This window comes from Bufo bufo, chromosome 8, assembly GCF_905171765.1.
Source record: "Bufo bufo chromosome 8, aBufBuf1.1, whole genome shotgun sequence".
In the NCBI taxonomy this organism is placed as follows: Eukaryota; Metazoa; Chordata; class Amphibia; order Anura; family Bufonidae; genus Bufo; species Bufo bufo.
The window spans coordinates 24,514,498-24,530,721 of record NC_053396.1 but is presented as its reverse complement, the minus strand read 5'-3'; the positions used below and the strand labels follow the sequence as shown (position 1 = coordinate 24,530,721).

Genomic DNA, 16,224 nt, shown 5'->3' with positions numbered 1-16,224 from the left:
TAAACACAGTGATGTCACAGGACAGAGATAATAAACACAGTGATGTCACAGTATAAAGATAATAAACACAGTGATGTCACAGTACAGGGATAATAAACACAGTGATGTCACAGTACAGGATAATAAACACAGTGATGTCACAGTGCAGGGATAATAAACACAGTGATGTCACAGTGCAGGGATAATAAACACAGTGATGTCACAGTATAAAGATAATAAACACAGTGATGTCACAGTACAGGGATAATAAACACAGTGATGTCACAGTACAGGATAATAAACACAGTGATGTCACAGTACAGGGATAATAAACACAGTGATGTCACAGTACAGGGATAATACACACAGTGATGTCACAGTACAGGGATAATAAACAGTGATGTCACAGTACAGGATAATAAACACAGTGATGTCACAGTGCAGGGATAATAAACACAGTGATGTCACAGGACAGAGATAATAAACACAGTGATGTCACAGTACAGGGATAATACACACAGTGATGTCACAGTACAGAGATAATAAACACAGTGATGTCACAGGACTGAGATAATAAACACAGTGATGTCACAGTACAGGGATAATACACACAGTGATGTCACAGTACAGAGATAATAAACACAGTGATGTCACAGTACAGAGATAATAAACACAGTGATGTCACAGTACAGAGATAATACACACGGTGATGTCACAGCACAAGGATAATAAACACAGTGATGTCACAGTACATGTATAATAAACGCAGTGATGTCACAGTACAGGGATAATAAACACAGTGATGTCACAGTACAGGGATAATATACACAGTGATGTCACAGTACGGGGATAATAAACGCAGTGATGTCACAGTACATGGATAATAAACACAGTGATGTCACAGGACAGAGATAATAAACACAGTGATGTCACAGTACGGGGATAATAAACGCAGTGATGTCACAGTACATGGATAATAAACGCAGGGATGTCACAGTACAGGGATAATACACATAGTGATGTCACACTAAGGGGATAATAAACACAGTGATGTCACAGTACATGGATAATAAACGCAGGGATGTCACAGTACAGGGATAATACACATAGTGATGTCACACTAAGGGGATAATAAACACAGTGATGTCACAGTACAGGGATAATACACATAGTGATGTCACAGTACAGGGATAATACACACAGTGATGTCACAGGACAGAGATAATAAACACAGTGATGTCACAGTACAGGGATAATAAACACAGTGATGTCACAGTACAGGGATAATACACACAGTGATGTCACAGTACAGGGATATTAAACAGTGATGTCACAGTACAGGGATAATAAACACAGTGATGTCACCGTACAGGGATAATAAACACAGTGATGTCACAGTACAGAGATAATAAACACAGTGATGTCACAGTACAGAGATAATACACACGGTGATGTCACAGTACAGGGATAATAAACACAGTGATGTCACAGTACATGTATAATAAACGCAGTGATGTCACAGTACAGGGATAATAAACACAGTGATGTCACAGTACAGGGATAATAAACACAGTGATGTCACAGTACAGAGATAATAAACACAGTGATGTCACAGTGCAGGGATAATACACACAGTGATGTCACAGTACAGAGATAATAAACACAGTGATGTCACAGTACAGGGATAATAAACACAGTGATGTCACAGTACGGGGATAATAAACACAGTGATGTCACAGTACGGGGATAATAAACACAGTGATGTCACAGTACAGAGATAATAAACACAGTGATGTCACAGTACAGGGATAATAAACACAGTGATGTCACAGTACGGGGATAATAAACATAGTGATGTCACAGTACAGGGATAATAAACACAGTGATGTCACAGTACAGGGATAATAAACACAGTGATGTCACAGTACAGGATAATAAACACAGTGATGTCACAGTACATGGATAATAAACACAGTGATGTCACAGTACAGGATAATAAACACAGTGATGTCACAGTACAGGGATAATAAACACAGTGATGTCACAGTGCAGGATAATAAACACAGTGATGTCACAGTACATGGATAATAAACACAGTGATGTCACAGTACAGAGATAATAAACACAGAGATGTCACAGTACAGGGATAATAAACACAGAGATGTCACAGTACAGGATAATAAACACAGTGATGTCACAGTACAGGATAATAAACACAGTGATGTCACAGTACAGAGATAATAAACACAGTGATGTCACAGTACAGGATAATAAACACAGTGATGTCACAGTACAGGATAATAAACACAGTGATGTCACAGTACAGAGATAATAAACACAGTGATGTCACAGTACATGGATAATAAACACAGTGATGTCACAGTACAGAGATAATAAACACAGTGATGTCACAGTACAGGATAATAAACACAGTGATGTCACAGTACAGAGATAATAAACAGTGATGTCATAGTACAGGGATAATAAACACAGAGATGTCACAGTACAGGATAATAAACACAGTGATGTCACAGTACAGGATAATAAACACAGTGATGTCACAGTACAGAGATAATAAACACAGTGATGTCACAGTACATGGATAATAAACACAGTGATGTCACAGTACAGAGATAATAAACACAGTGATGTCACAGTACAGGATAATAAACACAGTGATGTCACAGTACAGAGATAATAAACAGTGATGTCATAGTACAGAGATAATAAACACAGTGATGTCACAGTGCAGGGATAATAAACACAGTGATGTCACAGTACAGGGATAATAAACACAATGATGTCACAGTACAGTGATGTAATAACGGTACAGGGATACAGCAGTGTCGATACAGTGCAGGAGTTAAATGGGTTATCAGAGATAATCATAAATATTGGACAAGCCCTGCAATAGCGTAAAATAAAAAAAAATCATCCTATACTACCCCTATTCTCCAGTGCTGGTCCTCCTGGAGCTGCTTGTTTATGGTGTTTACGGCCGAGGACAGTGATGGGTTGCAGTGGTCATGTGCCATACACAATCACATCCTTCCTGCAGGTGACGTGATGGTATATGAGTTGGGTACCCTGAAAAACATACTGGGTCATATAGCAGTGGATGGTGGTAAAAATGGCTTTGGCTATGGAAATTATATATTAAAATAGACTGGTTTTGTGCCGATAACTAGATTTGCCCACCCCCGCTGAGCTGGATAATGACGGGCACTCCACTTGATTGGGCAGAATTAAGTTCAGATTAACTGCTAAAACAATTAACGTGGGTTTATCATGGTAATTTAATTGTGGCAAAGTGTCCGCTCTTGGCAATGGGTGAAATTCACAGCAAACCTGCATCATCATTCCCATGTAAGACATGCAGATTTTGTGGCAGATGAACACTTTTTGGGAAAAGGTCCAAATTTCAGACTTTATGCTTGATCGGAATGTGCAGTATCTTTTTAATATGTAGGTGGAGTTGCTCCTTAATATCCCGGTGACATACCCAGCTGCACTGTAAATTGTAGAGTAGAGACATTTACTGTCATTTCTCGCTGGTGTGGGAGTCGGGATGAGAAAGAATGAGGTCGCACATTAGCATATCTGTAGCGCACGCGCAGAATACCAGAGCAAAGTGCCAGGAATGTGACATTCCCCATACTTGTAGGATGGCGACGCTGAGGATGGGACAATCCTGAGAAATGTGGGGTGCGGGTATTTACATGGGATCATCCTGGGACATGAAGGGTGCAGGTAATTACTTGGGACAATCCTGAGAAATGTGGGGTGCGGGTATTTACATGGGATCATCCTGGGACATGTGGGGTGCAGGTAATTATTTGGGACAATCCTGAGAAATGTGGGGTGCGGGTATTTACATGGGATCATCCTGGGACATGAAGGGTGCAGGTAATTACTTGGGACAATCCTGAGAAATGTGGGGTGCGGGTATTTACATGGGATCATCCTGGGACATGTGGGGTGCAGGTAATTACATGGGATCATCCTGAGAAATGTGGGGTGCAGGTATTTACATGGGATCATCCTGGGACATGTGGGGTGCAGGTAATTATTTGGGACAATCCTGAGAAATGTGGGGTGCGGGTATTTACATAGGATCATCCTGGGACATGTGGGGTGCAGGTAATGACTTGGGACAATCCTGAGAAATGTGGGGTGCGGGTATTTACATGGGATCATCCTGGGACATGTGGGGTGCAGGTAATTACTTGGGACAATCCTGAGAAATGTGGGGTGCAGGTATTTACATTGGACCATCCTGGGAATTGTGGGGTGCAGGTATTTACATGGAACCATCATGGGAAATGTTGGATGTGGGAAGGGGCTTAGATAAAGGCTCATGGGCCCTTGTGCAAGAGTCCAGCTTGGGCCCCCTCTCCCCATCACTCAGCGCTTGTGCACCTAGCTTTTCTGCTGCCCAAGGCAAATATTGAAATGCCCCCCCCCCGCCCTTCCCTCCAGTCCTACTGTTAAAGGGGTTGTCCTCTTTTTACTACTGATGGCCTATCCTCAGGACAGGTCATCAATATCAGAACAGCTGAGGTCCTCCGACACCCCCGACGATCAGCTATTTGAAGAGAGGGCAGCGCTCATATGAGAGCTGCTTTCTCTGCTCTGTTCACCTGCTCGCCGTAGCATTTGCAGTGATGAGCAGGTAAACAGAGCAGAGAAGGCAGCGCTCATAAAAAAAAAAAAAGCGGACAACCCCTTAAAGACATACTTGGAAAACATTACATACAGCGCTACAGAACATACAGGGTAATACAGCGCCACATATGTACCTCTTACATCCAGTGACTTTCTCTTTCCTCTTCTTCTCCTGTCAGACCAGACCGCCATGGTGACTTCTTTCAGCCGCGGCTCGTCTCTCCAGAGTTTAACAGACATCTTACTTTTCTACTTTTCCATCATCCTCGTCACCTTCTCAACACCCCATCCTGTCGCCCCCAATACTGTGCCCACTGTGCTCCCCAATACTTTCCTGCAGAAAGTCCCCCTAAAAATACTGGTACCACACAGATAGTGCACCCCTTTATATTGTGCGCTAGTACAAAAAAATCCCTCCTTCCTTTCAGATCATAACCCCATATAAAACCCTAAATGAGATCCCCCCATCTCAAACCAAACCCACTTTAGACCTCTATGTCGGACCCCATATAAGACCCCAGTTTTAGACCTCAGATCAGACCCCCATTAGACCTCCATGTAAGACTCCCTCCCCAATATCAGACCGCAGATAAGACCCCCATTAGACCTCAAGACCCCCATATCAGACCTCTAGACCCCCATATCAGACCTCTAGACCCCATATCAGACCTCCAGACCCCCATATCAGACCTTTAGACCCCCATTAGACCTCCAGACACCATCTAGACCGCCAGACACCCATATCTGACCCCCATTATACCTCCAGACCCCCATATCTGACCCCCATTAGACCTCCAGACCCTCAATCAGACCCCCATTAGACCTCTAGACCCCCAATCAGACCCCCATTAGACCTCCAGACCCCCAATCAGACCCCATTAGACCTCTAGACCACCAATCAGACCCCCAGTCAGACCTCTCCAGACCCCCAGTCAGACCTCTCCAGACCCCCCAGTCAGACCTCTCCAGACCCCCCCATTAGACCACTTCAGACCCCCAGTCAGACCTTCTCTCCCCTCCTCCTGTAGACATTATTGAAGCACTCGCTAGTATTTCCTTTATAAGATGCACTGCATCTTATAAAGGGAAAAGTACAGTACCACTGGCAACCGCTGCTACCCCTATAGTTACACCAGTGGGTGCGAGTATTTACATGGGATCATCCTGAGAAATGTGCGGTGCAGGTATTTACATGGGATCATCCTGGGACATGTGGGGTGCAGGTATTTACATGGGATCATCCTGAGAAATGTGCGGTGCAGGTATTTACATGGGATCATTCGGGGACATGTGGGGTTCAGGTATTTACATGGGATCATCCTGGGACATGTTGAGTGCAGGTAATTACATGGGACCATCCTGGGGAATGTGGGGTTCAGGTATTTACATGGGATCATCCTGGGACATGTTGAGTGCAGGTAATTACATGGGACCATCCTGGGGAATGTGGGGTTCAGGTATTTACATGGGATCATCCTGGGACATGTTGAGTGCAGGTAATTACATGGGATCATCCTGAGACATGTGGGGTGCATATATTTACATGGGATCATCCTGGGACGTGGGGTGCAGGTAATTACTTGGAACAATCCTGAGAAATGTGGGGTGCGGGTATTTACATGGGATCATCCTGGGACATGTGGGGTGCAGGTAATTACATGGGATCATCCTGAGACATGTGGGGTGCAGGTATTTACATGGGATCATCCTGGGACATGTGGGGTGCAGGTATTTACATGGGATCATCCTGGGACATGTGGGGTGCAGGTATTTACATGGGATCATCCTGGGACATGTGGGGTGCAGGTATTTACATGGGATCATCCTGGGACATGTGGGGTGCAGGTATTTACATGGGATCATCCTGGGACATGTGGGGTGCAGGTATTTACATGGGACCATCCTGGGAAATGTGGGGTGCAGGTAATTACATGGGACCATCCTGAGAAATGTGGGGTGCAGGTAATTACATGGGATCATCCTGAGACATGTGGGGTGCAGGTATTTACATGGGATCATCATAGGAAATGTGGGGTGCAGGTAATTACATGGGACCATCCTGGGGAATGTGGGGTTCAGGTATTTACATGGGATCATCCTGGGACATGTTGAGTTCAGGTAATTACATGGGATCATCCTGAGACATGTGGGGTGCAGGTATTTACATGGGATCATCCTGGGACATGTGGGGTGCAGGTAATTACTTGGAACAATCCTGAGAAATGTGGGGTGCGGGTATTTACATGGGATCATCCTGGGACATGTGGGGTGCAGGTAATTACATGGGATCATCCTGAGACATGTGGGGTGCAGGTATTTACATGGGATCATCCTGGGACATGTGGGGTGCAGGTATTTACATGGGATCATCCTGGGACATGTGGGGTGCAGGTATTTACATGGGATCATCCTGGGACATGTGGGGTGCAGGTATTTACATGGGATCATCCTGGGACATGTGGGGTGCAGGTATTTACATGGGATCATCCTGGGACATGTGGGGTGCAGGTAATTACATGGGATCATCCTGGGACATGTGGGGTGCAGGTAATTACATGGGACCATCCTGGCAAATGTGGGGTGCAAGTAATTACATGGGACCATCCTGAGAAATGTGGGGTGCAGGTAATTACATGGGATCATCCTGAGACATGTAGGGTGCAGGTATTTACATAGGATCATCCTGGGACATGTGGGGTGCAGGTATTTATATGGGATCATCCTGGGACATGTGGGGTGCAGGTAATTACATGGGATCATCCTGGGACATGTGGGGTGCTGGAATCATACAATACATAAACATTCCGGGCAAAACTGATACATTGTTATGCCTAGTGCTGCTCTTAAGGGGACGGAGCATGAGACATGAATTCTCTTATATGGTCTTTTACCCCTTTGTCATGCACCTTCCACTGTTGTATCAGTTTTACATGGAGTGTCTCTTTACTGTACCCCACCCAGTCGCCCCCCCCCCCCCCCCCCCCATTCCTCACAAGCCGGCCGGCAAGTGTTCTTTTAGCCTCCGTCTGGGGTTGCTGTTTTTTGGTCGGGGTTTTATATATAGGGGAGTTTTATGCTAATGCATTTATAGAGTCTACATAAACTTCAGTGGGATCTGTCTACATGTGTATGCGGTGAGCTCCCCCTTGTGGTGGCATACAGTCAGGATGTTTAATTTTATGGAGGTGTGAAGGAAAGCATGAGATTTGAAGCAACGTGGCACAAATTTTTTTTTACTTCCTCACTCGATAAAGATAGCTAGTAGCTTGCCCAGCCCCCGGAGTCCTATGCCCTCATTCTCTATGGCCTGCACTTTCCTGCCAAGCCTCTTCTGTCTGCCCGTAGGGCACACACATATGCTAATCTTCCCAGGCCTATGGCTGGCCACCTCTGGGAGCTTGAGCAGTAGGTGTGTCCTAGCGTGCTAGACCCCCACAAAGGTGCCTGTATGCCAACCTGTGGGTCAGCCACACCAGGACTGCACCAGGAGGTAGTGGCAGTGGCGTACATAGAGAAGTAAGGTTCCCATAGCAAGGATCAAACCAGGCCCCCCACACAGGACAGAAGGGTTTCCGCCTAAACCCCTTTCAGTGACCCTTGGGCCATTTTTCCACTGCTTCATTTGCTAAAAGTAGTTTCTTTAGAGGGTGGAGTCCTGACCAAGTTTTCACCTCCAGTAAAGGAGGAGATGATCCCAACTGGGCCCCATAGCAGTCGCATTGTCTGCCGCTATGGTAGTTACGCCCCTGGGTAGTGGCCTTTGGGGCTTACTTGCAGTCGAAATCTCTGTATGGGGGTTAAAGGGTGAATACCTTGGGACGGCCAGGATGACACCCTTAGGTTTAGCCCAAAATCAAACTGGGTGCTTGACACAGCAGTTCCACACCCACTGATCGTTACATATCCCCTATCCTGTGGATAGGTGATAAGTTCAAATGGCTGGAATAGCCCTTTCAAAAGGGTCAGTCCATTGTCCCTGTTAAAGGGATTGTCCATGATTACAAAAAGATGGTGGCTTTCTTCCAGAAACAGCACTACGGCTATCCGTGGGTGACTGATCATAGTGAATGGGCCGCGCACAACCTGTGTTTTTGTGAGAAAGGAATGGCGGCATGTAGACTGACCCATCTGGTGGTTATAACATCATAAATATAGCATTCAGTAATATATATAAGATACGCATTTCAGGTGCTGCTGTTTTGAGAGATATGACCAGAAATGTCCATTTTTCTTGCAGAGATCATGCACGATGTGATCCGGAAGGTTAAGAAGAAAGGAGAATGGAAGGTACGGAGCTGTGTGTGTCTTTAACACTACTATGGGGGGTCATTCACTACAGAGCATTGGACCGTTATAGCTTCACCTGCTCACAATCCTCGTTTTTACTGGCCTGCCATGAAACTTCCCAAGAAAAGAAGAGCGGTGTATGAACATTTCCAGAAAATTGCACCTACCCTAGAGGTTTAGTTGGGCTGTAGGTATCTTTCTGTTAGGCCTCATGCACACGGCCGTTCCATGCATTGGGGATTTTTGCGGTTCCCAATGCACGGGCAACATCTGTGCGGCCGCCGCGACAGATCCAGATCCATGATCCGTCTGGAGGCACGGAGAGGAACCCCACGGAAGCACTCCGTGGGGTTCCGTGCCTCCGTCCTGCACCGCACTTTTGGATTGCGGACAGATTCAAGTGAAGGGGAACCGCATCCGTGATGCGATGAGGACACGGCCGGTGCCATATTGCGGACCCGCTGTTTGCGGACCACGGCCATGTGCAGGAGGCCTTACTAGAAATCTGACCAGTAGGAGAAATCTCCGAGCAGTGCCAAGGGGGATTGATTGTTGTACGGAGCCTTTTTATTCCGGAAATCATTAAGACTAGGGCTACACGGCGACATGCATCGCACGACAAAAAGAGTACGACTAACTTTCGACGCACCATTGTCGCGCTGAATTTTTTGTGGTGATGGTCAACGGTGTCGCACTGTGACATGCAACTTGCTGCGTTGCGACAGTCACACAAAAATCCAACTTGGATGGATTTTTTGTGACTGTCGTGGCGCAGTCGCAGCGTGACACCATTGACTATCATTGTAAAAATTGTCGCGCGACTTTTGTGCGACAACTTTCGCCATGTAGCAGGGCTGCCAACCAGAATTTTTCTTTTTTTCTGGACAACTTATCCCAAAATCACGGACAGCCAACATTTTTTACGGACATAATAAATGATAAAGATTGTGATACATGTCTATAGCTCAATATACTGATAAGGCCTCATGCACACGGCCGTTGTTTGGGTCCGCATCCGAGCCACCGTTTTGGCGGCTCGGATGCGGACCTATTCACTTCAATGGGGCCGCAGAAGATGCGGACAGCACTCCGTGTGCTGTCCGCATCCGTTGCTCCGTTCCGCGGCCCTGCAAAAAATATATAACATGTCCTATTCTTGTCCGCAAAACGGACAAGAATAGGCAGTTATATCAATGGCTGCCCGTTCCGTTCCGCAAATTGCGGAAGGCACACGGGCGGCTTCCGTTTTTTGCGGATCTGCGGTTTGCGGACCGCAAAAAACGGCACGGTCATGTGCACGTAGCCTAACAAGTACCTAACAAGCCTAACATGTAGCCTAATCAAGTACCACCAGCCTCAAAAAAATCACAGACGCATCTATTTTCTTTCACGGACACAGGAAAAAAGTGGTCTATTTTTACGGACTGCCCAGAAATTTCTGGATGGTTGGCAACCCTTCCGTGTAGCCCTAGCCCAGGCATGCTCAACCGGTGGCCCTCCAGCTGTTGCAAAACTACAACTCCCAGCATGCCCGAGCAGCCTAGAGCTATCAGCCTACAGCAGGGCATGGTGGGAGTTGTTGTTTTACAACAGCTGGGGGGCCGCAGGTTGAGCATGCCTGCCCTAGCCTAATGGTTTAAAAAGACTAGAGCGCCCTCTCTAGGACATGTGTGTGCACCAACGTGGCATACAGAATGGATGAACTCAGAAACCGATGATTGTTTCCTCATTTTAGCAGGAAACAAGAACTCGTTGTCGCTAATCCTCCGTTATTCCTGCGTGTTACTCCTGTAATTTCGCCCCCCCCCCCCCTGTTTCTGCAGGTGCTGGTGGTGGATCAGCTCAGTACTCGCATGTTGTCTTCCTGCTGCAAGATGACTGACATCATGACTGAAGGAATTACAAGTAAGCAGTGACGTCGGAAGATTGTACCGTACCTTGACAGGGACTTCAGGGGAAGCTGTCACCTCTGCTGTGCTGGCCTCACTGATTTCAGGGGGCGTCACTTCTGGCCCGGCATTCTGTCCCCCTACCCTGGGGGAGATGAGTACGATGAGACTCGCCGTCACCTTTTTCGGATGATGACTGGTAGGTCTCTTGTTATGCATCAGGTGGCAGGGGAGGGCAAGGTGGCCTTATCGCACCCATCTCAGCGCTGGTGCAGGACTGAATGCCAGTCCAGATGGGGCATCTGAGGGCAGCATTTTAGAGGTGACAGGTTCCCTTTAAAGGGGGGGGGGTCCCAGAAATAACATTTATCACCTGTTCACTGGATGTGTCTGATCTCTGGGGTTCCCCACCCATCGACCACGAGAATAGGTGTCCTATTCCACCAGTGGTCGAGCATGCACGCTGCCGCTCCATTCAGTGTCTCAGGCCTGATGAAGGTAACGATTTTTGTGACTGGTGGTGATCTGTCACGGATGGTGTTGCAGAAAAGTTATAAATAAACATCTGACTGACTTGATCCCAAACTAAGGAACATATGGGTGAGCCCTATAAAACCACTAGAGCTCTCCCTGACTGCTATGCCCATGCAAAGATCTTTATGGTAGATAATTGCATGCCCTCGTACTTAGACTGTGTGACACCTGAAAACCCTATAATAGTGAGGGGACACGACCACCGGCTCCCTGCACTTAATACGGACGGAGTCAGGGTCACCTAGAATCAAGCCAGAACGGAAACACAAATAAAGGAAAAGACTTATCTGAGGAACCAGCAGTTGCAGCATCTAGCAGTGAACACAATCCAGGAAGAAGTATAAACCGCAAAGTTTATGGGAGGGAATATAAAGGGAGGCAATCAGTGTAAATAGATGACAGCTGGGAGAAGGAAAAGAGATGACAAAGTGAAACCAAAACAAAGAACATCATACAGGAGGTAGAGAAGAACGTCTGCCAGAGCTTCTCAGAGAGCTGGCGGTGACATGATCCCAGTGATCACTTCTCACCTTAAAGGGGTACTCCAGTTACATTAACTATTAGATCGATCGGGGTCCCCACTGATCACAAGAACAGGGGCCCCTTACCCCATGGAGACCCCCAAAATAAATGGCGCGGACAGTCTGGAGATAGCTGAGTACAGTGCTTATCTCCAGAACGCCCAAAGAAATCAATGGAGCAGCCACATGCATGTCCGACCAGCCACTCCGTTCATTTCGGGGGGCTCCACCTATTCTCATTATTGATGGACTCCCGCTAATCTAATAGTTATCCCCTATCCTGTTGATTTGCGCTCATTATGGACACTAATGGTCCTTTTACGCGGCTGATAGAATGGGTAATGATTGGGAATAAGGTACATTCTTTCCTGATCATTGGCCATTCATTAGCCACATTCACATGCAGCAATGATCTCTGCTGACTGGGGATGAATGATCGTTATTACGATTGTTCGTTCCCATATAGTTTCACCGTTTGTCGGCTGCATGTGCTCTGTGCCACCAAAAAAACAACGACTTTTGATGCGATCACCTGACAAAGGATCATTTGTTGGGTGCTCGACGGTGCAATTACACAGACCAGCTGTCGGGTATTAGTGTTTATTCCCATAGTCTCGACCTTTAAGGGACACGCCCCCTGTTCTGCCTTCTCTACTGTGTACGGGGTCATCTTTACAGGCTCCAAAACCATTAGCAATTATTTTTTTCTAATTTTAATTATTTATGTCTCAGTTGTTGAAGACATTAACAAGCGGAGGGAGCCACTTCCAAGCCTGGAGGCCGTGTACCTGATCACTCCGTCTGAAAAGGTAGTATTGACACCGTACATAATAACACCACTAAAGCGTTATATCGGATGGACGTGACTTCGCCTCTTTGCTCAAAATGTATGAGGAAGAAGAGTAAAATTCATGGGGCTGTGCTCAAGGGCAATGGAAATGAGGACTTCCAATGTTACCTTTATGGGTATAGAGGGCGTGAGAATGACCGCCATATGTATGCTGATTGGGAGCACTATTCTACATTTCTATGGCAAGACAGATCTTGGGGGACACACCCACAGCGTTGAGTAGTGATAGTCATATCCTGTCCATAAAATAAACCTCATGGTCTCCAAGATCAGACTGGATATCGGACTTTTGTACAATTCCCATCGCTTAGCCATGACTGTGAATGATGGAGGTGCCTGGTATTAAAAGGGTTATTCCATGGATAATGTAAAAAATTCAAATCAGACATCATATAGTACATGGCAATCTCTTTCTAACATACTTAGAGCCAGCCCGGTACCTCACATGGATCCAGAGATCTCCCCATACATTGCTCCAGTTGCTCTGCTAGATTTATATCAAGCTGGCAGTTCAGAGGGCGTGCCCTTTATGCTGCTGTTCAGAGGGCGTGTCCTTTATGCTGCTGTTCAGAGGGCGTGTCCTTTATGCTGCAGTTCAGAGGGCGTGTCCTTTATGCTGCAGTTCAGAGGGCGTGCCCTTTATGCTGCAGTTCAGAGGGCGTGTCCTTTAAGCTGCAGCTGTCAGCTAAGGGGGCAATCGAACGATGCAGCTGAGAATTTGTATCCACCCTAAGTGAGATGGAAAGAGAAATAAGGAAAAGAACAAACAGCAAATTTGCACTGTTTTATTGAATAGCTCAGTGGCTATGGTAAGTTTTTAATTACACGCAATTACAAAAGTATTCACATCCAGGTGCTGGTTTGAAAACCGCTGAATATTGTTCGTGGGACAACCCCTTTAACCCCTGAGACTTCTTTTAAGGACTGACCACACAGATACCCCCCAGAGGTCAAAACAGTGCTCGAGCATGTAGTCATCCGATCGCTGCTTCCGATAACCGCTATGTTGCCGTAGTCGCTCCGTTTCATTGTATTGGTCCTAAACGTGGTCTTGTTTTCACATCTGCTCTCAGATTAACCCTTTCCTCTTATCCCGACTCCTCACTAACTTTCACTTCATATCTTTACAGTTTAAAGGGACGCTAATCCCTGCGGAGCTGATGACTGTAGTGTTCTTCATAAAAGGGCATCTGTCAGCAGTTTTGTACCTATGAAACTGGCTGACCTGTTACATGTGCACTTGGCAGCTGAAGGCATCTGTGTTGGTCCCATGTTCATATATGCCTGCATTGCTGAGAAAAATGATGTTTTATTATATGCAAATGAGCCTCTAGGAGCAACGGGGGCGTTACCATTACACCTAGAGGCTCTGCTCTCTCTGCAACTGCTGCGCCCTCTCCACTCTAATTGCCAGGGCCAGGCAGTGATTACATTTTCACTACCTGGCCCAGTCAAACTGCAGAGGGGGCGGCAGTTGCAGAGATAGCAGAGCCTCTAGGTGTAAGGGGAACGCCCCCATTGCTCCTAGAGGCTCATTTGCATATAATAAAACACAATTTTTCTCAGCAGTGCGGGCACATATGAACATGGGACCAACACGGATGCCTTCAGCTGCCAAGTGCACATGTAACAGGTCAGCTAGTGTCATGGGTACAAAACTGCTGACTGGTCTTCCCCATGACCACCACTTTATCTCACATATCGCCAGTTCTGAGAACCACAAGAAAGTTGTTGCTTTACTTCCTGTCTCAGAAATTAAAGAGAGAAGTGCTCAGTATCTCCCCCTACAACCCCATAATCTTAGCTCCTTAGACGTATCCTTTCCTTACATCCCCGGAGAAGTCCGGAGACTATCAGAAGTACTCAGTATCTCCCCCTACAACCCCAGAATCTTAGCTCCTTAGATGTATCCTTTCCTTACATCCCGGAGCAGTCTGGAGACTATCAGAAGTGCTCAGTATCTCCCCCTACAACACCAGAATCTTAGCTCCTTAGACGTATCCTTTCCTTACACCCCGGAGCAGTCCGGAGACTATCAGAAGTGCTCAGTATCTCCACCTACAACCCCAGAATCTTAGCTCCTTAGACGTATCCTTTCCTTACACCCCGGAGCAGTCCGGAGACTATCAGAAATGCTCAGTATCTCCACCTACAACCCCAGAATCTTAGCTCCTTAGACGTATCCTTTCCTTACACCCCGGAGCAGTCCGGAGACTATCAGAAGTGCTCAGTATCTCCCCCTACAACACCAGAATCTTAGCTCCTTAGACGTATCCTTTCCTTACACCTCGGAGAAGTCTGGAGACTATCAGAAGTGCTCAGTATCTCCACCTACAACCCCAGAATCTTAGCTCCTTAGACGTATCCTTTCCTTACACCCCGGAGCAGTCCGGAGACTATCAGAAGTGCTCAGTATCTCCACCTACAACCCCAGAATCTTAGCTCCTTAGACGTATCCTTTCCTTACATCCCCGGAGCAGTCCGGATACTATCAGAAGTGCTCAGTATCTCCCCCTACAACCCCAGAATCTTAGCTCCTTAGACGTATCCTTTCCTTACACCCCGGAGCAGTCCGGAGACTATCAGAAGTGCTCAGTATCTCCACCTACAACCCCAGAATCTTAGCTCCTTAGACGTACCCTTTCCTTATACCCCGGTGCAGTCCGGATACTATCAGAAGTGCTCAGTATCTCCCCCTACAACCCCAGAATCTTAGCTCCTTAGACGTATCCTTTCCTTACACCCCGGAGAAGTCTGGAGACTATCAGAAGTGCTCAGTATCTCCCCCTACAACCCCAGAATCTTAGCTCCTTAGACGTATCCTTTCCTTACACCCCGGAGCAGTCCGGAGACTATCAGAAGTGCTCAGTATCTCCCCCTACAACCCCAGAATCTTAGCTCCTTAGACATATCCTTTCCTTACATCCCCGGAGCAGTCCGGAGACTATCAGAAGTGCTCAGTATCTCCCCCTACAACCCCAGAATCTTAGCTCCTTAGACGTATCCTTTCCTTACACCCCGGAGCAGTCCGGATACTATCAGAAGTGCTCAGTATCTCCCCCCACAACCCCAGAATCTTAGCTCCTTAGACGTATCCTTTCCTTACACCCCGGATCAGTCCGTAGACTATCAGAAGTGCTCAGTATCTCCCCCTACAACACCAGAATCTTAGCTCCTTAGACGTATCCTTTCCTTACACCCCGGAGCAGTCCGGAGACTATCAGAAGTGCTCAGTATCTCCACCTACAACCCCAGAATCTTAGCTCCTTAGATGTATCCTTTCCTTACACCCCCGGAGAAGTCCGGAGACTATCAGAAGTGCTCAGTATCTCCCCCTACAACACCAGAATCTTAGCTCCTTAGACATATCCTTTCCTTACATCCCCGGAGCAGTCCGGAGACTATCAGAAGTGCTCAGTATCTCCCCCTACAACCCCAGAATCTTAGCTCCTTAGACGTATCCTTTCCTTACATCCCCGGAGCAGTCCGGAGACTATCA

At 46.7% G+C, this 16,224-nt stretch overlaps 1 protein-coding gene across 3 annotated transcripts in view; it reads left to right on the top strand.

Moving 5' to 3' along the window:
- Positions 1–16,224, top strand: part of STXBP1 (syntaxin binding protein 1) — a 119,470-nt gene that overhangs the window by 69,167 nt on the left and 34,079 nt on the right. For all 3 annotated transcript variants that reach the window (XM_040405156.1, XM_040405155.1, XM_040405157.1), the window contains exons 2-4: positions 8,882–8,931; positions 10,755–10,836; positions 12,608–12,684. In XM_040405156.1, coding sequence (XP_040261090.1) covers positions 8,882–8,931; positions 10,755–10,836; positions 12,608–12,684 — 209 coding nt within the window. The remainder of the gene's footprint in view (positions 1–8,881; positions 8,932–10,754; positions 10,837–12,607; positions 12,685–16,224) is intronic.